This window comes from Phallusia mammillata, chromosome 3 (genome assembly GCF_965637545.1).
Source record: "Phallusia mammillata chromosome 3, kaPhaMamm4.hap1.1, whole genome shotgun sequence".
In the NCBI taxonomy this organism is placed as follows: Eukaryota; Metazoa; Chordata; class Ascidiacea; order Phlebobranchia; family Ascidiidae; genus Phallusia; species Phallusia mammillata.
The window spans coordinates 11,437,466-11,462,173 of NC_137254.1; the positions used below are offsets into that span (position 1 = coordinate 11,437,466).

The 24,708-nt window shown below is 39.0% G+C and overlaps 1 protein-coding gene and 1 pseudogene across 1 annotated transcript; one reads left to right on the forward strand and one right to left on the reverse strand.

Annotated features, from left to right (window-relative positions):
- Positions 1-8,285: 8,285 nt before the first annotated feature.
- LOC145219485 (uncharacterized) lies at positions 8,286-18,285 on the reverse strand. The gene is made up of 3 exons (XM_080086850.1): positions 17,716-18,285; positions 16,921-17,309; positions 8,286-16,596 (listed from the first exon to the last, which is right to left on the reverse strand). The coding sequence occupies exons 1-3, from the start codon at positions 17,938-17,940 to the stop codon at positions 16,350-16,352; spliced, it is 861 nt and encodes a 286-aa protein (XP_079942976.1). The 5' UTR covers positions 17,941-18,285; the 3' UTR covers positions 8,286-16,349.
- A 2,253-nt stretch (positions 18,286-20,538) lies between these two features.
- Positions 20,539-22,469, forward strand: LOC145217501 (uncharacterized; annotated as a pseudogene).
- Positions 22,470-24,708: the final 2,239 nt, after the last annotated feature.

Genomic DNA, 24,708 nt, shown 5'->3' on the forward strand with positions numbered 1-24,708 from the left:
ATTTAAAGGTTAATATTTCATATTAAATATTATCAGTCATATTAAATATTATCACAAATTCTTGTTAAAGAAAAAGAGAAATAAAACATAGTAATGACTCTCAAATGGTCCGGCCTTCACGAGTTGAGCCAGTCGTACTTCGGAAAACCGGAGGTAATCATCGATCTGGCTCCGGCGAGAGTCGCGAGTACCTCGTTACGCGAGGGAAACCAACGGACATGTACAGCGCAACCAAAGAGTATTGTGTTAAAATTTTTCTGTCCAGCTTTGTTTGGTTTGCGAGATATTGAGGTGGAAAGTGAACCCTTTTTGGACATTTCGATCTGTCGCGCGTCATTGATTGCTGGCGAGCGGGGACGACGGCATTATGCGCGAGTTATGAACTTCAAGTTAATATTCGGGGTAGAGCCCCCCAACTTAGAATAACCAGTTGGGGCTTTTTGAAAACGGCATGCTCTGCAGAAACAGAATATGCCATTGGCTTTTATGCCTCGGAACGTATTTAAGAGCATTAAGCAGTCATATTCATAAGCGTATTAATATTCGTGGTTTTAATATTTTTTCAAACGAGTGCCATCGATGGTTTGTTAATGCTTACAAAAGTATTGTGTTAAAATTTTTCTGTCCAGCTTTGTTTGGTTTGCGAGATATTGAGGTGGAAAGTGAACCCTTTTTGGACATTTTGATCTGTCGCGCGTCATTGATTGCTGGCGAGCGGGGACGACGGCATTATGCGCGAGTTATGAACTTCAAGTTAATATTCGGGGTAGAGCCCCCCAACTTAGAATAACCAGTTGGGGCTTTTTGAAAACGGCATGCTCTGCAGAAACAGAATATGCCTTTGGCTTCTATGCCGCGGAACGTATTTCAGAGCATTAAGCAGTCATATTCATAAGCGTATTAATATTCGTGGTTTTAATATTTTTTCAAACGAGTGCCATCGATGGTTTGTTAATGCTTACAAAAGTATTGTGTTAAAATTTTTCTGTTCAGCTTTGTTTGGTTGGGTAGATATTGGGGTCTAAAGTGAACCCTTTTTGGACATTTTGAGCTGTCGCTCGTCATTGATTGCTGGCGAGCGGCGACGGCGGCAATATGCGCGAGTTATGAACTTCAAGTTAATATTCGGAGCAGAGCCCCCCAGATTAGAATAACCAGTTGGGGCTTTTTGAAAACGGCATGCTCTGCAGAAACAGAATATGCCTTTGGCTTCTATGCCGCGGAACGTATTTCAGAGCGTTAAGCAGTCATATTCATAAGCGTATTAATATTCGTGGTTTTAATATTTTTTCAAACGAGTGCCATCGATGGTTTGTTAATGCTTACAAAAGTATTGTGTTAAAATTTTTCTGTCCAGCTTTGTTTGGTTTGCGAGATATTGAGGTGGAAAGTGAACCCTTTTTGGACATTTTGATCTGTCGCGCGTCATTGATTGCTGGCGAGCGGCGACGGCGGCAATATGCGCGAGTTATGAACTTCAAGTTAATATTCGGAGCAGAGCCCCCCAGATTAGAATAACCAGTTGGGGCTTTTTGAAAACGGCATGCTCTGCAGAAACAGAATATGCCTTTGGCTTCTATGCCGCGGAACGTATTTCAGAGCGTTAAGCAGTCATATTCATAAGCGTATTAATATTCGTGGTTTTAATATTTTTTCAAACGAGTGCCATCGATGGTTTGTTAATGCTTACAAAAGTATTGTGTTAAAATTTTTCTGTCCAGCTTTGTTTGGTTTGCGAGATATTGAGGTGGAAAGTGAACCCTTTTTGGACATTTTGATCTGTCGCGCGTCATTGATTGCTGGCGAGCGGCGACGACGGCATTATGCGCGAGTTATGAACTTCAAGTTAATATTCGGGGTAGAGCCCCCCAACTTAGAATAACCAGTTGGGGCTTTTTGAAAACGGCATGCTCTGCAGAAACAGAATATGCCATTGGCTTTTATGCCTCGGAACGTATTTCAGAGCATTAAGCAGTCATATTCATAAGCGTATTAATATTCGTGGTTTTAATATTTTTTCAAACGAGTGCCATCGATGGTTTGTTAATGCTTACAAAAGTATTGTGTTAAAATTTTTCTGTCCAGCTTTGTTTGGTTTGCGAGATATTGAGGTGGAAAGTGAACCCTTTTTGGACATTTTGATCTGTCGCGCGTCATTGATTGCTGGCGAGCGGCGACGGCAGCAATATGCGCGAGTTATGAACTTCAAGTTAATATTCGGAGCCGAGCCCCCCAGATTAGAATAACCAGTTGGGGCTTTTTGAAAACGGCATGCTCTGCAGAAACAGAATATGCCTTTGGCTTCTATGCCGCGGAACGTATTTCAGAGCGTTAAGCAGTCATATTCATAAGCGTATTAATATTCGTGGTTTTAATATTTTTTTAAACGAGTGCCATCGATGGTTTGTTAATGCTTACAAAAGTATTGTGTTAAAATTTTTCTGTCCAGCTTTGTTTGGTTTGCGAGATATTGAGGTGGAAAGTGAACCCTTTTTGGACATTTTGATCTGTCGCGCGTCATTGATTGCTGGCGAGCGGCGACGGCGGCAATATGCGCGAGTTATGAACTTCAAGTTAATATTCGGAGCAGAGCCCCCCAGATTAGAATAACCAGTTGGGGCTTTTTGAAAACGGCATGCTCTGCAGAAACAGAATATGCCTTTGGCTTCTATGCCGCGGAACGTATTTCAGAGCGTTAAGCAGTCATATTCATAAGCGTATTAATATTCGTGGTTTTAATATTTTTTCAAACGAGTGCCATCGATGGTTTGTTAATGCTTACAAAAGTATTGTGTTAAAATTTTTCTGTCCAGCTTTGTTTGGTTTGCGAGATATTGAGGTGGAAAGTGAACCCTTTTTGGACATTTTGATCTGTCGCGCGTCATTGATTGCTGGCGAGCGGCGACGACGGCATTATGCGCGAGTTATGAACTTCAAGTTAATATTCGGGGTAGAGCCCCCCAACTTAGAATAACCAGTTGGGGCTTTTTGAAAACGGCATGCTCTGCAGAAACAGAATATGCCATTGGCTTTTATGCCTCGGAACGTATTTCAGAGCATTAAGCAGTCATATTCATAAGCGTATTAATATTCGTGGTTTTAATATTTTTTCAAACGAGTGCCATCGATGGTTTGTTAATGCTTACAAAAGTATTGTGTTAAAATTTTTCTGTCCAGCTTTGTTTGGTTTGCGAGATATTGAGGTGGAAAGTGAACCCTTTTTGGACATTTTGATCTGTCGCGCGTCATTGATTGCTGGCGAGCGGCGACGGCGGCAATATGCGCGAGTTATGAACTTCAAGTTAATATTCGGAGCAGAGCCCCCCAGATTAGAATAACCAGTTGGGGCTTTTTGAAAACGGCATGCTCTGCAGAAACAGAATATGCCATTGGCTTTTATGCCTCGGAACGTATTTCAGAGCATTAAGCAGTCATATTCATAAGCGTATTAATATTCGTGGTTTTAATATTTTTTCAAACGAGTGCCATCGATGGTTTGTTAATGCTTACAAAAGTATTGTGTTAAAATTTTTCTGTTCAGCTTTGTTTGGTTGGCGAGATATTGGGGTTGAAAGTGAACCCCTTGCGTGGTTGCTGGAGCCTTTTTTTGCTGGTTGCCAGGATCGCGTAGGTGTAAGTTTGTTTGTTTCGTTTTTTTTTTCGTCTGGTTTCGCGCTTGACTGATTTCAGACGATTATGTCTCGTGAAAATAAGCGAGCGATCGCCTGTCGAGCGTTTTTCTGCGTATCAAGCTGCTTGAACAAAAAATGTACATGACGTATTAAGAAATCGGTCTGTCCCTCACCTTTCGAAAGACATGTACAGCTGCACCTGGAAAAGAATTTGAGTTCCTCGACGTTCTCCAATAAGTCAAGTCAAGTCAAATTTTATTTGCATAGTCACTTCATCATCACAGTTCCATTGTTGAACGGATACATAAACAGCAAGGACACCGAAAAACCCGTAGGTTATCGAGTCAAGTGTCCTGTTATTTGAATTGTGGTTGAATTCCGTTTTGGGTATGTCCTGCCGTAGGATCGCAACCGACCGCACGAGCCTGGCGGGGTACGTCCGGTTGCATAAGATGGTAGTTGAACCCGCAGGTTCTGCTGGCCAAATGAAACCCGCCTAAACGGAAACACCAGCTCGGTTCCTCGGAACGTTTCCTGTGATCCCGTAGGCAGACCCGGGTGTCTCAAGGACAGTTCGTTGCGACGATGGGAATGTTGCAGTCGAGCATCTCCTCTGCTTTTGTAAGATCGATGGCGAGATCTCAGATGTTGTTCGCTGGGGAAGGTGCTGCACTGTCTTCGACCCGGATGGCTGATCTGAAAAAACCGAATCCTACGGCAGTATTTCGTTCTTTTGTATGTGACCAAGTTATCTAGTTTAATGATATAATAGTATAGAATAAAAAAATAAAATGTAAAATCACACTAAGATAAAACTGAAACACACACACAAAAAAAAACACAAAAGAAAAAAAAAAGTGAGAAATAGGGTAGTTATGACGTAGGAGAACAAGCTGTATTATATATATTCTTGTGTGAGCGAGGACACGGGAGTGAATTAATTGTTGGGGGGTCATATTGCCCTAATAAATGCAAACGAAGCTGTTTTTTAAAAGAGGACAAGCGTGACAGAGACTTAATATCGTGTGGTAAGTTTTCCCATACTTTTGGACCTCGATGACAAACTGATCTTGTGCCGAACGCGGTGTTTACGCGTGGATGAAAGTAGTTCTGATTTTCAGCCCTTCGGGTGTTGTGATAGTGTACTGACGCAATAGCTGTGAACAGAGAGTTGTATGTGGAAGGTAGTGTACCAGTACGAAACGCATGCACTACTTTAGCTACCTCAAGTTTGTAAATGTCTTTAAATTTTAGAAGACGCAAGTCGTAATATAGTGGAGTAGCGCGACATCGGTAAGGGCTGCGAGTGATAGCTCGCAAAATTTTGTTATGTTTGATGTTAAGCGTTTTAATTGATGCATCGTATCCGCTGCCCCACGCCGCGACGGCATATTGCAGATAGGGGTACGCAAAAGAGTAGTAGATAATACGGAGAAACTGTTGTCCAAAGTAGTCACGCAGCTTGAACATAATACCGCAGGCTTGTGCTAGTTTTCGTTCCACATGGGCTATGTGTTTCTCCCATTTTAACTGATCGTCGATATAAACTCCAAGGTATTTTGTTTCTGTTGATCGCTGTATTTGCTGCGATCCTATGGAAATCGAAAACTTCTGCGTGTTTGAGCGCTTGGAAGGACAAAACAGTAAATACGTTGTTTTACTCGTATCAAGCGATAATTTGTTGTGGCGCATCCAGTTGTCAACATAAACGAGTTCTTTGTTTACGCTTGCCTGTAGATCAGTCAGCGACTCTGATGACATGCTTAAACACGTGTCATCCGCAAAGAGTTTCGTAGTGAATTTAGATGCCGTTGGTAAATCGTTTATGTAAAGCGAGAAGAGTAAAGGAGCCAGTGACGAACCTTGAGGGCAGCCACAGGTAACGTTTAGCAGTTGTGATGTTACATTTGCTATGCGTGTGCATTGTTTACGGTGACTTAAGTAGCTACGGAAGAGTTCTAGGGGGCTTCCCCGTATTCCATACTGATGCTCTAACTTCCACAACAAAACCCTGTGATCGACTGTGTCAAACGCTTTTGACAGGTCCAAGAAAATGGCACATGTGTATTGTTTTTGATCAAGCGCAGCTAACACTTTTTCATGGATGTCGTAAATTGCCAGGGAGGTGGACCGATTGCATCGAAAACCATACTGGTGAGTTGTTAACATTCCATTTTTTTCAACGTAGGTATACAAACGTTGATACATAATTTTTTCAAATATCTTAGCAAAAGGGGATAGCAGTGAAATTGGTCTGTAGTTAGTGCATTCAACTTGTGAGCCTGATTTATGAATGGGTATTACTTCCGCAATTTTAAGTTCAGTGGGGTATTCCCCATGTTGTATACACCAGTTGAAAGTCTCTGAGAGCATAGGTGAAATAATGCTTTTAACCATTTTGATGTATTTAATAGGAATTTCGTAACTGGGCACAGATTTTTGACTGTCAAGAGTGGATATATACATTTCCACCTCATCTGGGGTTGTGTCATAGAAGAAGAAGGATGATGGCTTTATGATGAAGGAACTATCAGGTGGTGGCATAACTGGCTGTGGAATGGATAATGCCATATTTGCTCCTATGTTAGCAAAGAACTGATTAAAATTGCTAGCAATTGAAACTGGGTCTGTAGTGCATTGTGATATTCCATCTAGTTTTAGTTCTGCAGGAGCTTTGTGTAAAGTTTGTTTTCGTGACAACAAAGTATTAATAATTTTCCACATTCCACCAATATCATTTCTGTGATCTGTTAGTTCTTTTTCAATGTATTTATGTTTAGCTTCTCTCAGAATGTGGTTTAGCTTGTTACGATACTGTTTATATTGGTTATGTTTACTTGTACTTGAAAACCCTGACCTACATAAAGCATGATACATTTTATTTTTTGCTTTGATTGATTTATAAATACCCATGCTTATCCAAGGTTTTTTAGCCAATTTTCTTCTTCTTCTACTCACTGTGGTCAGTGGTGCATGGCGTTGCAGTATTTTGTTAAATACATGGTTAAATGAAGAAAATTGTTGTAATGTAGTTTCAGATAACAGTGGTATTTTTATGACAGCATCTTTTATATCAGAAATAAAATCTTCACTGATAAATCGGGTCTCATTTCTTTTCAGGAATTTTTCTGTTTTATCACAGCAAGTTGAATGCAATAACACAAAAGTTGGCAGGTGGTCAGAAATGTCTGCAGTCAGTATTCCTGATTTGCAGGCAATATTTACATTGTTTGTGTAAATGTGGTCAATAAGAGTTTGGCTGTGGTTCGTCAAACGAGTTGGTTGACATATTAAGGGTGAAAGATCATAAATTTGTAAAGAATCCAAAAAGTTTTGAATACTTTTTACTTCCTTGTATTGCATGAGATCTATGTTAAAGTCACCACATATATATACAGGATGGTTGGTATCACTGAGCTTATGCAATACTGATGATAGTGCATCCTGGAACACTTCAAATGAATGTTTGGGATGTCTGTATATTACTCCCAATATTACATCTTTTTGTTTCAATTTAAGTTGCAACCAAAGGCTTTCAGTATCTGGGGCAGTAAATTTAATATCAGGTCTTATTTTATATAAAATGTGTGATTTTATGTATACTCCTACTCCTCCTGCACTATGTGAAGTATCAGTATGATGGAAATTATATCCCATTATGTCAGTAGCAGTGGTTATGCCATTCAGGGTTATTCTAGTCTCAGATATCATAACAATGTCAGGGGATCTGACCATATCAGACAGGAATTGTTCTAAAGCAGGTTTGTTTTTTCTCAGACTTCCAATGTTTGTGTGCAATATATACATATCTTTGTTGCTAAGTTTCTTTAGGGCATGGTTCAAGGATGCACAATCATAGTAATCTGAATGGGTGTCCGGCTAAACGGACTTTCAGATGGTGACGTTAAACTCGAATCGACCCCTTTTGCCTGATTCTATATGTTAAACCAAAACTGCCCGAACCCTGCAATAACGGCTCACCACCAACCCACTGAAAAAAACACTGGTAGCACTAACGGGCGCCTTGTTTAAGTAAAAGCGATAAAATACACTGGTGTAAAACAACAAGTATTTCCAACTTCGATACGTTGCGCTCAATAATCTGTAAACGCCAGTGCAGCACAGAACAGAAACCAACAGAACAGTGTAACTCACATGGCGCCCAGAGGAAGACTGACCTTCATTATTTTACTCGCACGTGCGACGCGGCCACGTACGTGGAAGAAACAATCACGTGACGACCAAAGGCACATCCGGCTAACGATAAAACAATCAAGCGTAATTGGTGGCGGGGAAAGGGCGATCATACAAACGGAGAAGAGACAACTATTACAATATAAAACAAGTAGGTGAATGGTGTGTAGTAAAACAAGATATATACATTGTGTGGTAAAACAAGATATATGCCGTGGAAATATGATATAGTGAAAATATGATTGGCAAAACAAACCGATTAAACACAACAATAATAACAGGTGGTAAAACAAAATATATGCCATGGAAATATGATGTAGTGAAAGTATGATTGGCAAAACAAACCGATTAAACACAACAATAATAACAGAGTTAAGTGCCGGGATACCCAATAGCCAACGCTTCAAACAAAACGATTATAAGTGCACGTAGGTATGTGAAAATAAAGGAGTTAAACAAGGTGCTAAAAATTCGCCACAGAACCACTGGGCTATATACTTGATTACAAATATCACATCGATGGTTTTTTTCTCATTGGTGTGGGTAAATATGTGTCTTTTCAAAGTCCCACCTTCGCGGAATCTTTTCTCACAAATATTACACTGATAGGGTTTCACATTGGTGTGGATCAACGAGCGTATTTTTAAATGTCTATCTTGGGCAAATATTTTTTCACAAACAACACATCGATGAGGTTTCTCTTTGGTGTGCGTCAACATGTGTTATTTTAAATTTCCACCTTCGCGAAATCTTCAAACATCACATCGATAAGGTTTCCCTTCAGAATGGGTTGACATGTTTGTTTCAAGTTATCACCCAAACGAAATCTTTTTCACAAACATCACATCGATGAGGTTTCTCATTATTATGTGTTAACAAGTCTCTTTTCGCAAACATCACATCGATGGGGTTTCTCTTTAGTGTGCGTCAACATGTGTTGTTTAAAATTTCCACGGGCATCGAATCTTTTCTCACAAATGGGACATTGAAGAGACTTCTCATCGGCGTGTCTCAACATGTGTGATCTCAAACCATTTCTCCGTTTGTGTATTTCAAAGTAGCATAAGCGCTCAATACAGAAAACACTTATTACATTTACCTATCTTCTATGCTTAATTTTTGAATGAGGCTATAAAAAAATGGCATCAACTTACTTTGCGATTTGCTTATATATGAGGTACAGAAAATACGTTTCATAAAATTTAAAGTTCTTGTTTTTAGCAGTAAGCAGTGAACGACACTGCCGCAATACATATTTATTCTTGAAGAATTATCATTGCAAAAAATATGCACTTAAAGTTATTGGTTCTTAAACAATTTTAACACCATAAGATAACTATAGATGCCGATGACTTGAGTAATGAAAGCGCAATAATTTAAGATGGTTTAGGCACTGGAATAACAAGTACCAAGTTTTACGCCCAAATCTTTGTGAAAAATCTATGTATTTGGCACATTAGTTTTTGCGTCGATTGCTTTATTCGGAAAATGCAGTTAAGGGGCACTTTATACTTACACTTTATACTTTATACCACTTTATACTAGATCATTGTTATGCAGAATTTTACATAACTAGCTAAAATCCTGCGATCAATTTTCCTTTTTCTGAAAAACACATTCAGGCTTAAGGACCACAAGCCCTCCAATTAATGTCAAAGGGACCGTTAAGAGAAAATACCGAAAAAATTTGAGAGCCACTGGGTTAATACAACTGAGATCAATTTTGTCACGGATTGTGTATCATAAAATATGGCAACCCTACTCTATAGTAAGTTTAAAACAGAGTGTGCAGGAAGTAATGGCAAAAGAAAGTGAATGCAAAAGAAAGGCCCAGTTCACAGTACTGTGAGGAAAAGCGAACATTTTCGAACAACGCAAGGAGCTATTGACCGCATAAGTGTAAAAGAGGCTTGGTTTAATTTTCATCTACCACATCATTGTTCTGTGTGATAAATGCTTACGGTGATGAAGTTCGCAGTGTTCGTTTTCAAAAAACCTTCGAAATGTTCTTGTCCTAACATGGGCATCCGTTTTCGCATTTTCGGGTGCAAATGGCTTACTGATCCGAACACATAAAATATAGGAAAATATTCTCTGTCATTGTTGATTATACAGGAGAGGAAGAAAAAGAAAATCCGACACAAAACGTCCGAAACCAAAAGACTACGACTACGATGTTGATCCGGCACCAGAAACACAATCACTAAAGAAGCGAAGCGTTTTGTCCGAGACCGAAAGACTACGACTACGGATGTTACCAAAGGAGCGAAACATTGTGAATCTTATGATACTTTAACGCCACGGAAAATACATTACACTACTGAATTGAATTTGATGGATTTTAAAGTAAGCGGTATTGTCGAGTTTTCGATTGACGACAGCGATATGTTTTGCAACAGGCTTTAGTTTAGGTCATGAAGCAATTGCTTCGCCTTTTCCGTGAGACGACGACCAGCATCGTGAGGCAAAATCACATCCGCCATCTCATTTGCATTACTGCGTTGTTGGCAACAATTGTTTAATAGAGGAGGTTATAGAGAATCTGCTATCTGTGTTTTTTTATGCCACTGCGGAAAACCAATCATACCTGGTGTGGGATAGTTGTTTCACACAAGGCCCTGCAAACGGTGCTACCGCTATGGCGAAGACCAAGGAGAACACGGCATATCTGCGTGGGGCACAATTTCTCGCAGGGAAGGAGACAAACTCATATGGGGTTTGTGCGGATCAGACAACAACATCCTTGCAATCAAACGGCGCTGCCTAATTGGCAGCATGAAGGGTGAAAAGTTTTAACTTGCCACACCACTTTTACAGTATTTACTACACGGGCCGGTTATTTATCGTGTTTTGTGCTATGAACCAATTTCCATTTTTGCACATGGTAAAATCAATTTTGTAAGTTGCAAACTGAAGTACAGCGTAGAGAAAATAAAACGTTACGGAACAAAAAAAAGCGCGCCTTCAAATTCAAGACTTGGTTAACACACTTTCAGAGGAAATAGAGACGATGCTCCAAGTGTCAAGAAAATGTGAGTGCTGCAAAAAGCTGTTTTAAGCGTATCATGTCGTTGGAAGTCGACAGACGTCTAGTTTGTGGTAAATCCCGCTCCTGCCTTCTGATTTGAGGAAAGTCTTAAAACATATGTAGAATGTTGTTTTGCAGTAGTAACAGGAAAAGCATCAGACGATTATCAACAAGTTGTCATCAAGCAAGACCTTTCAATTCAGTGCGGTTTGAATGCTAGTTTACTTATGACTACATCAACCGCTAGGTTGACTGAAGCAACTACCAGCTTTGCCAGAGCGTGTACTTTGGAGAGCGGATGACATCGTCTGTTATCACAACAGGTTTATGTTGTAAGCCTGCGATAAGCACCAGCAGGATCGGCGTGTCGCTGGTGGAATTCACCCCAAACCCGAATGCGTTATGGTCGTCGCTCCCCAGGTCCCTTTAACACAGGGGTGTGCAACCCGCAGCCCGCACTTCGGCCCGCCAAGCCATTTAGTGTGGCCCTCAACAACACTAGTAAAAATGCACATTTTTGTAAAAAAAATCCCCGCTAGGTTTCGGTAAATCTCCCAAGTTACTACACGTAACAGGAAAAAGTCGCACTAGGTGCTTGTTGCGTATCTATACCGAATATGACGTAATATACCTCGGGCTAAATGGAAATGTTTGGTCTGTGCGGAAGTTGCAACGCTTCATCGGTGCACTCGCGACTGGAGTAACAAGTTTGGGCATCGATATCAGCTAGGGACGATGTTGTGACCGAGGGAACTTTCCAAGTACACGTCTGCCAGGAATCCGGTTATCGACGCTTACACTCGCAAACGCCAGGTCTAGGTATCGGTGTTCCATCGACCGGAGTGAAAGCTGTCTGGTCCCTTTGGCTGAAAAAGCAACCGTGTTGTCGCCATTTCGTGCACCTCATGCTTGCTCAGAGAACCGCTTTGCTCTGCTACGCTACGTCATTCCGCAGTGCCCCAGCAAACACGTGCAGCGCGCCTCCCGAACTAGCCTTCCGAACACACCTTGGGCAATAAATAAAAACCAACCAGGTTTTTGGATAAAATCCTCGCTTCGCCCGAAACCGCCAGTCATCTGTCCTCCACGAACACTGTTTCCGCGGCACATGTAGTACCGACTGTTCTTCGTAAATTCCCGCTTCTGCAGGGTGGTCCTGTAGCGACCTTACTACCGTGCTCGCTCATGCGAAAAAGTTTGCCCATCGAACTGTGCCTTACTCATTCACACAAGGGTGAGATAATTGAGAACTGCTTTTTATTAAATCGTAAACCGCTTCAACGTAACCGTATACTCACGTTACATCTCGTGTGCTGTGATTGCACCACAATGCCTGAATCCCCTATAACGTAACAATGCCCTTGTAGTTTCTTTCTCTATGCTGTGCGATTGGCCATTTAGTATTAAGTTTAGTTTGGACCACGTGTATAGTTCGTTAGTTGCTGGCTTGAATTGGCAAACTTTAGATAAAGCAATGACAGTGACTAACTATAATTTGTTTGTCATCAATAGATGGTAGTGCTTTATATCTCTGATGAAAATAAATAATGTTTCCATTGGTGAGCTTGATTTTGCAATAAGTTGTCCAATTTGCCGTACATTTGAATTATACGTTTTTTATATGTATGGAATGCTTTCTGACAATGTCAAGATGTTTATATCTGTGATACCCTGGTCCCAAACTCTGGTAAGTTTTATTTCTGCCGGCATAAAATTAATTTCTGTTTCCGATTTTGAGTGAATGTTTTCTTAGCAGAAAACCGTGTTGAACTGAACGTGTTTACGTGCTCAAATAAAATTCACGCGTTTCCAGAAATTGGACTTCTCATCTAGTGTGACGCCAGCGCGGCACCAGGCGCGCAGATTCCCGACGTTACATATCAAATGCATATTTTTAAAAATCTATTGCTTGAATATATTAAATTTTTCTTGATTAAACTCATTACATTCATTACTTTACAGACTTTACAATCATGGATAAATTTGTGAAAAGACGGAAGATAGATGTGGATGAAGACACGCAGAATCATAGCCAGTCTGTAGAAGTAGCAACTAATACCAGCGATGCTGCCTCGTCGAAATTATCAAGAAAAGATGGAATTAATTTACAACAAAAAGTTCGTCAATATTGTGAAAACTACATAGCTCTGGGATTTACTTGGACTGGAAATCCTGAGTGCCCTTAACCTTTGTGTATTGTATGTGGGGGGAAGCTGGCTAACAGTGCTATGGCACCAGCCAAACTAAAACGACATTTAATAACTAACCATCCAGAGTTGTCGAGAAAAGATGAACAATATTTTAAAAGAGAAATGACGTGCAGTAAAAGGCAGGCTTCGTTGTTTGCCAAAAAGTTCAAGTTGATTGACAAAAGACAAGAAGCAAATTATGCTGTGCCGGAGATAGTTGCGAGAAAAATGAAATCTTATACCACAGCTGAAGCTGTAATTTTACCTGCATGCCAAGAAATAGTGAGGATAATGTTTGGGGAGGATGCTGTTTCAGAGGTAAATAAAATTCCTCTATCTGACAACGCTATAAGTAGGCGCATTAAAGACATGTCCGCGGTCATATCAGAAGATTGTAGTGATAATTTGCCTATTGGAAGTGAGTCTGAGGCTGAGCTTGCTGGTCCAAGTTTTGAAAACACAGCCCATCCAATTCCAAAATCGTTTCCTATAAAAACCTGTCAATTTGGATATCATGCAAAAATGTTGATAAAAACAGGTTCACTTACTGACAAGGGACAGAGAGAAATAACCTCTGAGATCATTAGAGTTATGAAAAATTATGAAAGGTACCTGTATTTTGTTTGTTAGTGTGCAACATTGCATTTAGTTAAAACTTTTGTTTATTTTAACCAGCCATCCTGGTAGAATTTTGAGAAGAGCAGCAGTTTCGGCTTTGGTGGCACTTGGAAAAGCTTCACTGGGTCTAAGTGACGAAGAAGCCAAGGTAGCTGTTCATATTTGATATAAATATAACCTACTAATATAACCTAAAATATAACCAAAATACGTTTGCCAGAAGAGCTCTATAGACTTGATAACCTACTAATGTATGTGTAAAAATAAAGCTAGGAAGTATTACTAATCAGTTTGTTCTTTAGATCTTCTGGTTGCACAAAATTACTCAAAAATTGAATACGCAGCTAAAACAAATCAGAAAGTCACAAAAGGAAAAAACGCCATCCAAAAGAGCCAGTAACAACTTGTCAATACGTCAGTTGCAAAACGCCAAAAGGTTTCCAAAACTTTTGAATATCACATGGAGGAGAATTCTTTAATGGAACAACACCAAATGGTTTGTTTGTGTTTGAACAAATCCTCTTTATTTAGCCATATTTATTTTGTATAACATAGGTGTGTTAAACATACAGTTTTTTGTTTTTAGCTGCTACTTTGAATAAATAAATGTCACACCACATACTGCTGTTTTATTGTGGCATATCATACTTTATAATCATGCATGTTTCTCACAAAAATACCTTTTTTATAATAACATTTATTTAGAACCTGAAGCAAGAATTTATGAAGCCAGTAATTCTCCGGAACAAAAAAAATATTTCAGAGTTGATGGCACAAACATTTAACTTCCGACAGAAGTACATAGCAGAAAACAAACCTACACCCCAGACAATGACAAAGGAGTGGCCTCCAATATCCACATTTGATGAAGTAAGATTTGTCTTTTTTTTTAGTTTTTACCACTATATTCAGTTTCGTGTTTGCGCTATTGTTGGCTTGTTTGGTTTGCAGCTATTGAGGGAAATAAACAGAATACAACAAATTAATCCTGAATTGGACAAACTACAGACAAATGGGGAAGTTTTATTGGACAAAGTAATTGCTTATGTACAGAAAGTCCAAACTGGAAAGAATATTGAATCAGATTCCTCTCGAGGAAGACAACACTAACCAGGGTAAATCTACAATATTTTCAGACATATAAATGTGATCTAAAACTAATCGCTTCTTTTTTGCCAACAGATTGGAAATTGATTATTGGGTTGTGGCTTCTAACCAACCTATTACCAAATAAAACCAAAAAACATTGTGCCTCAGAGCGGTATCTTCTCGACCTTTATCCGGTAAAATGACAATAAATTTAACCTAACTTACTATATTCCAGTATAAATATAGTGTATTTGATGCATGAACATATCTTTTTGCACTTGCAGACCAATATAACCTATGAGGACATAAAAAATGACTTACCAGACCGCCACCAACCGGTTCTGATTGTATTTGGGACGCTTGCAAAAATTCAAAAAACGCCTAATGTCGGAAAAGCATGTTGTAATGCAGGTAGACTCGATTGTGCAGGGTGCTTCTGTCATATTATTATGCACTTAATTATGAATACTGCCCCCATGTTTGCAAGGCCCTGCAGTTTGTTCAAAATTATTGGCTGGGAATAAAAAAGCCACTGATTGTTGACTCTGTTAAAGAGCTGGCAATAAAGTTGGAACTTTAACTCATTTACATAATGGTACTTATCATAATGGCTAAATTTAACACCTGAAACAAGTATTCGTATTTGCTGTACACCATTAATATAGTGCATGATTGTGTACATACTGTATTGTTTCTTCAAAAACGTTTTTCTTGCCAACCTGGGTTTTTGGGCACTTTTTGACTGTTCAGTCAACTTCGTTCTTTTCATTGCATTGTCATGGCACAATTAAAAAAAAACTATTTTTGAAAACAATGTGTGAACATTTAAGGCTTGGATTTTTACATGGTTGGGTGCAGTGAGGTTTTACCTAAATGTTTGGATATTTAGTACATGAGAATTTGGTCCCTAGTACCCAATAAGTTTGGGTGTTGAGTACCCAATAAGTTTGGGTGTTTATTACCTAATAATTTTGGGTCTTTATTACCCAAAGCATTTGGGTCAAAATAACCCAACCAGCCTTTTGGGTTTACCAACGAAGGTACCCAACAGGCTACCCAATTACTTTGGGTAAAAACACCCCAATATCATTTACAGTGTAGCGCGACAGGAAAACTTTCGTAAGAAGTCGATTAAATTTTAAATGTTACAAAGTTATCAATGCGATTTGACAAACCAAAAAATGTGGTCGCGGGCCCCGCGGGCCGTAGTTTGGTGACTGCTGCTCTAAACCAGTGGTTCCCAGCCAGAAACACTTACTAAAAGTCATTTTGAGGTTGGGCGGGTATATAACCATACCATTGTGATGTGAGATTTGATTGCGACATGTCGAGAGGGCTTGAGCCGGCGGTTTGGGCTGGCTCATCATGCTCAAACCGCCGACCCAATTCATCTCAGGTGTTCGTTCGGCCAGTGTGGTTGCTCCCTCGTCGTGAAACAGGAGTTCTATCATTTCGAGCTGCTGACGATCGGCCGAATCGACCAGGTTGCGGAAGCTGTTGTTGACCTCATAACAAATCGCGTTGTTTATTATTGGTTTTAAGTATGGTTTTGGCGCTAACACGGATCGGGTTTTGAAGTTGTGCCACGCGCCGTCCTTTTCATCCTCTTCCACCATCTCTCTGACCCGCGTTGCAATGAGACATTGTTCGTCGCGATCGCAGGTTGCCCACTATACGACCTGCACCCAATTGTAGCCGTCCTTGGTCGGCGTGGGAAACACCTGGATGTGCAGAGTCTCTTGGAACAGGTGGGCGCAAAGAGCGCGTAGCTGTTGAGTGTCGAAAAAATCGCCTTTGCCCACCTTGAAGCTCAAGGTAGAGCAGCACATACGTGGTGTAGGAGCAACTGTGAAAAAAGAGAGCAAGCGTTGATATTTGTTCTCACTGCTGCCACTGCTACTAGTACTGAGTTAATTTTTTTGTGCGCGAACAATTGCATTTTTAATATTTGCCATTCAATAAAGGCCATTGTTTAGCAATGGATACAGTCGATTCTCAATTTTATATTGATTTAAACTGATTTAGTGGCACAAACTGACGCCAAATAAGATTATAGAATTACTTCAACCGCTTCGAGGTCTAAACGCTTCTTCACAAACATCACATCGATGTTTTAATTTTTCTGGTGTGAGTCAACACGTGGGTTTTTAAATTTCCTGCTAGACTAAACCTTTTTTCGCAAACATCAAATCGATGTGGTTTCTCTCCAGTGTGACTCAACATGTGTCTTTTCCAACTTCCAAGTCGACTAAATCCTTTTTCGCAAACAGTACATATACTTGGTTTCTCTCCAGTGTGAGTCTTCACGTGACATAAAAGGTTAAAATTACGTTTGAAGGTTTTTTCGCATAACTGACATTTGTACGGTCGTTTCAGCGACATATTGCAAGGATGTTGTATGTTATCCGAACATAATTTCCTTGGAATGTTTGGATATACTTGGTTTAAGACTAAATCGTTTTTCTTCATGTCTGACTTTACTTCTTGTGCGCAAACTTTATTTACAAATCCCAGCGGGAGTTTGACGAAAAACGTCCTTATCACGCGTTTAATCTTTTTCTGGATATGATGCTAACTTTATCAGGGTTTTGTCGCAAAGAAGTAAGATAGGCTACTTGATACCATTAAAACGTCGCTAGCAAAAGTGCGAAACGACATACACTTTTCATACCGAAACCAGTAGCCACTATATTTAACAAAAGCCCAATCCGCCGCGTGCCAGCACCCTTTTATAAACTATAACAATATTGTGAAACAAAATACGAAAAATACAGTAATCGACGAAAACAATACCTTTATCACACTTTTAGTCTTTTAACCCTTTAACTGCTGAATTATTTTTCTTAAAAATCTGCATTTAGACATGGTCCTACTTTACAAAGTTCTACAAAAATCGGTAGGAGATAGTGGAGTACGAAATTTCTAAAAGATATAAAATTAATGACGACATCATCTAGGAAATGACTATCTGTTTTTCACAAACTACACATCGATGTCGTTTCTCTCCAGTGTGAGTCAACATGTGTCTTTTCAAAGTCCCAGGTTGACGAAATCTTTTTTCACACACTTCACAGCGATGTGGTTTCTCTCTAGTGTGAGTTAACAGGTGTCTTTTTAAATGTCCAGCTTGACTAAATCCTTTTTGACAAACTTCACATCGATGCGGTTTCCCTTCAGTGTGATTCAACATGTGTCTTTTTAAATGTTTAACTCGACCAAACACTCATCACATCGATGTAGTTTCTCAAAAAACTTTATCAAGCCTTTATTTCTCAAAGGGTTGTTATCCTAACAACTTGGAAGACGGTGCTAAGCCTTATCGCAATTAAACAATCATGACTAATGTCGAAAATCGACCCCAACATGTTCGATGTGCGCTATAGCTTCGACATTCGCTGAGAAACTGGTTTGATGGTGAGCGCAGAATTGTTTTGAATAAGCGATTCGTGTGCAAATTTACAGAAGAAATAAAATACCGAGTAGTGCGCACCACCATAATTTAAGTCGTGGTTGGGAACCACTAAGCTACAGTGAGCCTGTTACATCTCCACGTTCAGTTACGCATGATTAATTTGTCTCATTATTCCCCCGCTATGACGTTACAATCGCCATGTGCGTAACAGTAAAATTAGAAGGCCTTTGTCTGTATGTTGCAATGATTAGTTCATTTTACTGTACAACGTGGTCGAGTAAGGTGATTTATTACTGCATTAAGTAAATTCGTTTGTGTTGCATTTTTAGAGACGAATAAGGCTAAATTAAATATTGTGACGACTGGCTAATTAATCTTCAAGTGAAGGCTGTTTACCGTGATTGTCGGTGAGTGTTTAATTCGATTTGTGACCTAAATTAATTCATGGCTTTGTGTGTGACTTATGGCATGCTGTATTTGCTATAGTGATTGCAGCGATTGTTTCATCGTCTTGCAACTGTTGATACGTGTACTGTACCTGTTGACCTGTGTCGCAAAATAGTTGGTAAGTTAGTCATTGGCATATGTCAATGTGTTTCGTTTTCTTGTTTAGAAAACCGTTCCCGTCTCCGATCGTTCTTAACCCTGTTTCTGTCCGTTCCTGATTGTGTACGACGTTGTGGTTGTTGCCGCTGTTGTCGCTGTGGATTATTACACGAGATTCGGGAAGTGTGATTGTGTGGGAAAGGGCGGGGCGTGTTTCAACGTGACAAACCCCTTTGTGAGGCTCAGCCTTGCAGGTCGGCCGTTCAGAGTCTACAGAGCCTATTCATGTGCACAAACTTACCCCGGGTATGTTACAAAAACTTACACTCAAATTTGATCCATTTTTGACGTCACCGCCTGGGAAAAATTGACCCTCTACGCATCAAGTTATTTCTGCCAAAAATGCATTTCACCTTTTTGCGACACATTCAACTGACCATACCAAGTTTGCTTATTTCATAATGTTACGATTCATAACTCTTGCGAATAAAATATATTGGAGCATTTTTCTGAACTATCTTTATTCCATATTAATGTTGATTTGCGAATGTCAACGTTACTGATAAAAAAACATGTGCGGTGCATTTGAAGAACCCTGAACCAAAATGGGGTTAATTGTGTCAACAAAGTGTCCTCCACCAGAAAGAAAATGCAAACAAGAATGCCGACGATCTATGGCAAGATGCAAACAAGAATGCCGACGATTTACTATCACTGGGTGCAAACTTTGCACCACGAAAAGATATTCCACAGTTTGTGGAGTGCGTTCATATACGACCACCGGGTAATGTTCGTCAGATAACATTTTACTCCGCCGCTGTGACCTAATAGGTTCGTTTGTTATGTTTCTGTGTTTTGTTTCTATTTCCTTTTGTTTGTTGTCATTTAAATCAGACTTATAGAATCTTTGCGTTGTGTCTTGTTTTTGTTTAACTGTTTTCCCTATGTAAAAGCATAGAGCCAATAAATGATAAGCTGCAGTTTTCCCTATGTTTTGTTGTTGATTCACTGCTAGTTTGTTGTGTTTTTTTATTTGCACAACAATGTTTTCACGATTGATCACTGACTTGAGTTCCCCGCATTTGTTTTTGGGCGTTAATTTAATTAATACTGCGTTACACATGTACTTATCACGTCGTATGTTTATTTATTTTGTGCCCGTTAGGCAGTTATTGCTTTAATTTGTTTAAGAGCGATTTGGTGTTAAAACTGGTGGCGTAACGTCATACGTTCTGTGCTGTCATATGCGTTTTCGTGGTATGTCGTATTGAGTCACACATGTTCTGTGGCGCCCCCAGTGTTTGTTTCGTAACGGCGATGTTTGACGTGGGAGGTGAAGGCACGTGGTGGTGGTGGTGGCTGGTTCTCGTGAAGGACAGACGTTACTTACCTGTCTGGTGTTTTAGTACCGGTTTTTATGATTTTAATAAAGATTACAACAACTGCAGGTCTGTACCGAACAGAAAAAGGCGTGTTACAGTATCACTTGCTGCGCTGATCCAAAACTGGGATGTTATCAACTTTTTGTAAACAAAATGTTTTGTCATATCTAAAACAAAAACGATTATGCGCTCACCACAGAACCAGTATTTTAGCGAATGTCGAAGCTATAGCGCACAACGAATATGTTGGGGTCGTTTTCGACGTCAGTCATGATTGTGTTTAATCGCGACAAAGCTTAACACCTTGTCCTTTTTTGCACCCAAGTTGTTAAGATAACAAACCTTTGAGGGATAAAGGCGTGATAAAGTTTAATTTTCTCATCTCATACCGATCTTTCTAATTCAAGTTACGATAGATAAGTTTGGTTCGGCCTAATATAAGACGACTGGGAAGTTGGTCGGATGCCAAACCAATTTGCAAAGCATGCCTATCCAACACTTCATGCATTGGAAAGCAGCAGGGGATTCACACAGGTTTATGTTTTCAATAATGTATATGGCGGATGTGAATGCATTGCATACATGCATATGGTTTGTTTTTTTATTTAGGAGCCAACTACTTGGATATATATATTTTGTAGTAATTAATTAGTGAGATATGAACAAAGACGATTTACAATCAAACCAACCAAATGCACGGAAAAAATGTTTGTCTGTCGAAGTACAACATCAGCCTTGCGACTCGAAGAAACAGCTTTACAAATGTGCCTTAAGTAAAAATCGCTGCAGACGTAAATTTACCATGGAATGTCATGTAAAGGATCACACCACTGGGAAACTACATCGATGTGATGTTTGTCAAAAAGGGTTTGGTCGAGTTGGACATTTAAAGAGACACATGTTGAATCACACTGGAGAGAAACCGCATCGATGTGATGTTTGTGAAAAGATGTTCAGTCATGTTGAAACTTTAAATGTACACATGTTGACTCACACCGGAGAGAAACCACATCGATGTGATATTTGTCAAAAAGGATTTAGTCAAGCTGGAAATTTAAAAACACACATGTTGACTCATACTGGAGAGAAACCACAAAAATGTAATGTTTGTGAAAAAAAGGTTTAGTCGAGTTGGAAATTTAAAAAGACACATGATAAATCACACTGGGAAGAAACCTCATCGATGCGCTGTTTGTGAAAAGAGTTTTAGTCGAGAAGAAGCTTTAAATAGTCACATGTTGACTCACACTAAAGAGAGACCACATCGATGCGCTGTTTGTGAAAAGGGGTTTGGCCATGTTGAAACATTAAATAAACACATGTTGACTCACACTGGAGAAAAACCACATCGATGTGATGTATGTCAAAAAGGGTTTAGTCAAGTTGGAAATTTAAAAACCCACATGTTGACTCACACTGGAGAGAAACCACATCGATGTGATATTTGTGAGAAAGTGTTTAGCCAAGTTGGAACTTTGAAATCACACATGTTGACCCATACCGAAGATAGACCACATCAATGTAATGTGTGCAAACAAAAGTTTCGTCAAACTGGAGTTTTAAATCGACACATGTTGACTCATCGGCCAAAAACCCATTGATTTAAGGTTTGCAATTGTTGTGATTCTTCTTTGTATTGTTCGCATAGTAAAATACTGCGCCAAAAATGGGAAAGACCAACTAAGAACTTTGGGGTAGGTAACCTGGTTTTGGTCGTGGACGAGATAAATCCCCGGGGTGCCTGGCCAAAAGGCATTGTCGAGGAGGTATACCCTGATAGTGAAGGAGCTGTCAGAAGTGTTCGCGTTCGCACCGCGAGAGCTGTATATACGCAAGCTGTGCTTGAGGCAGCGTAACTTTGTTGTGTTTCGTTTCTGTCCTCCTGTTGTCGTGTGTAAATAACTTCGTTTCCACGTTCGTTATTTAAGGGCCGGTATGTAACGCTCCCCTACAACAAATACTTTTCCCGCCGTTGCAACCATTACACCAGACATGCATTGTTACGCCACAACTGCTAACCTTGTATGTGTCCCACTTTAACAGTTTCCTTTGTTTCTACACGTGCAATCAAGTTAGTGTTACAGTGGTATCTGAGTTAGTTGTGAGCGTATTAAGTTGTGTTATGGTGCATACTTTTATGTGCTGCAAGTAAGATTGTTTGGACTATTTTGTAGTTATGACGTTCTTTATTCTATTTGGTTTAAGTGGTCGAAAATCGTTTTAAATTACTCTTCATTTCAATAATTCATGTGAAACTGACCGCTCTTATTCTGCCAGTCAAGAAACTGAATGGTAGAATTGGCACACTGCTTAAATTCTACAGTAACGTTTACATTGGCAATATCGACATCAACAAGGAATAAACATAGTTCAGAAAAATGCTCCAAATTTCTTTTGTTCGCAAGAGTTATAAACTATGGACATTATGAAATAAACAAACTTGGTAGGGTCAGATGAATGTGTTGCAAAGGGTGAAATGCATTTTTGGCAGAAATAACTGGCTAAAAAAGTATTACCTGAAGCATGAACCACACAAGTATGGTGGCCTATGAGTGCCAACACAAAAAATTAAAAAAGATTAAAAAAACGCAATTAAAAACGAAAAAAAAATCAAATTAAAAACACAAATCAAAATGAGAACCCAATCAAAATGAAAACGCAAATCAAAATGAAAACACAAATCAAAATGAAAACATAAATCAAAATGAAAACGCAAATTAAATTAAAAACGCAAATCAAAATGAATACACAAATCAAAATGAAAACGCAAATTAAATCAAAAACGCAGATCAAAATGAATACGCAAATTAAACTAAAAACGCAAATCAAACTAAAAACGCAAATCAAAATGAAAACACAAATCAAAATAAAAACATAAATCAAAATGAAAACGCAAATGAAATTAAAAACGCAAATGAAATTAAAAACGCAAATCAAAATGAAAAAGCAAATCAAAATGAAAACGCAAATCAAAATGAAAACGCAAATCAAAATGAAAACGCAAATCAAAATGAAAACGCAAATCAAAATGAAGACGCAAATCAAAATGAAAACGCAAATCAAAATGAATACACAAATCAAAATGAAAACGCAAATCAAAATGAAAACGCAAATCAAAATGAAAACGCAAATCAATATGAAAACGCAAATCAAAATGAAAACGGAAATCAATATGAAAACGCAAATCAAAATGAAAACACAAATCAAAAAGAAAACGCAAATCAAAATGAAAACGCAAATTCGCCGTGGCCGAGGCGTGCCAGTTGCGAAAAATAAAAGTGAAAATGAAAGTGCGTTTTTCCGCCATGGCCTATAAGTGCCAACTGTGACGTCATACATTGGTCACGGCTGAGTAACGTATTTGCGGATAATCAGTCAGTTTGAGCAAAATCTATGTTTTGGGTATGAGGACTTGCAGCATTTGGGAACTGTAAGCCTACTTTATTGTTGTTTAACTGTAAAACAAATCAATTATCTGAAAATAAATCCATAACGGTATATATATTGCAAAAGCAAAGGCCTAAATTGGGTCTCTCTCTAGATGGGCATTGCAACTAATGGGATACCAAAGAAACACTTTTCCACTCGCTGTTTATGGATACAGACACTGCCAGCAGAAAATTATTGTGGTCAAAGCTGTGGACAGACAACTGTGACCCTAAACTTGTTGGTCAGTGGTATCTTGAAAAAAGTCTTTATCAGTGCCATACAATTGCTACAAAAATAAGATTGGATAGGAGATCTGAGACTGGTGTAATGGCTACAATGCACACATTTCTTGAAGGATTTTGAACAACCAGCAGACTCAGCATTTATGGAAAATCTACAGAAAATCAGGTTCGGTTATTTTAACATTATGTTGAAAGTAATTTGAACTAACCTATATATTTAAGACATTTAGATTGAAAGTTGGTGGAATGAGTTGCATGAAAGACTTGAGAAATTTTATAAACATAAGTTTATGTTTTTAAAAGATGAAAGTCATTATAACCCAAGTAGCAAATTACGCAGGACTGCATGAATGTGGTATGTGTTTCAACACATCATTTTTGATCATAGTTGTAGTTGATTATGTACATATTTAAATATATTTTGGTCGATACATCCATATTAGAATTGGATTACCCAAAACATTAGACTGTTGGGGTACAAAACTAGTTTTCAGTACCACTTGCAGGCACTTGTTGGAACTATTTTGTATGACTGGTATGGAAACTGCATTATGGTATTTAGAATACAGTGACAGAAAGACAATTGGCGCAAGTGGCTGAGTTGTCCGGTGTACTGGGGGCTCCAAGGGACTACCTAAATGAAAACAAAAGAACTTTGATGCAATCCAAAATTGGAGATACAAAGTTGATCGAAAATTGTAACTGTATTGATGCATTTTTGTTTTTGAAGCAAAGCATTCGCGAAGATGAAAACTTGTAGTTTGTGATCAGTCTATATTGTTTTTTATGTTTTATTTCTTAGAATTGAAAGTGAACATGTTTTCAAAGTAACACATTGACATGGTGTGATATATGAAGACACAAATAAGGTATTCAGATATGGCAAGGTAACACATGTGGTTTAGCATTTGTACCATGGCTTACAAAAGTAAAAATATGATGGTTGC

Bases quoted from the DNA above. Each gene is read 5' to 3' on its own strand.
- LOC145219485 (XM_080086850.1), bottom strand. From the start codon at position 17,940: ATGTTGAATCACACTGAAGGGAAACCGCATCGATGTGAAGTTTGTCAA. The intron at 17,310-17,715 runs GTCATTTCCTAG...CATCATATCCAG, and splicing joins TAGTTTGTGAAAAACAGATA to AAAAAGATTAAACGCGTGAT. The intron at 16,597-16,920 runs GTTTAGTCTAGC...CTTTTTTCACAG, and splicing joins TTTGATGTTTGCGAAAAAAG to TTGCTCCTACACCACGTATG.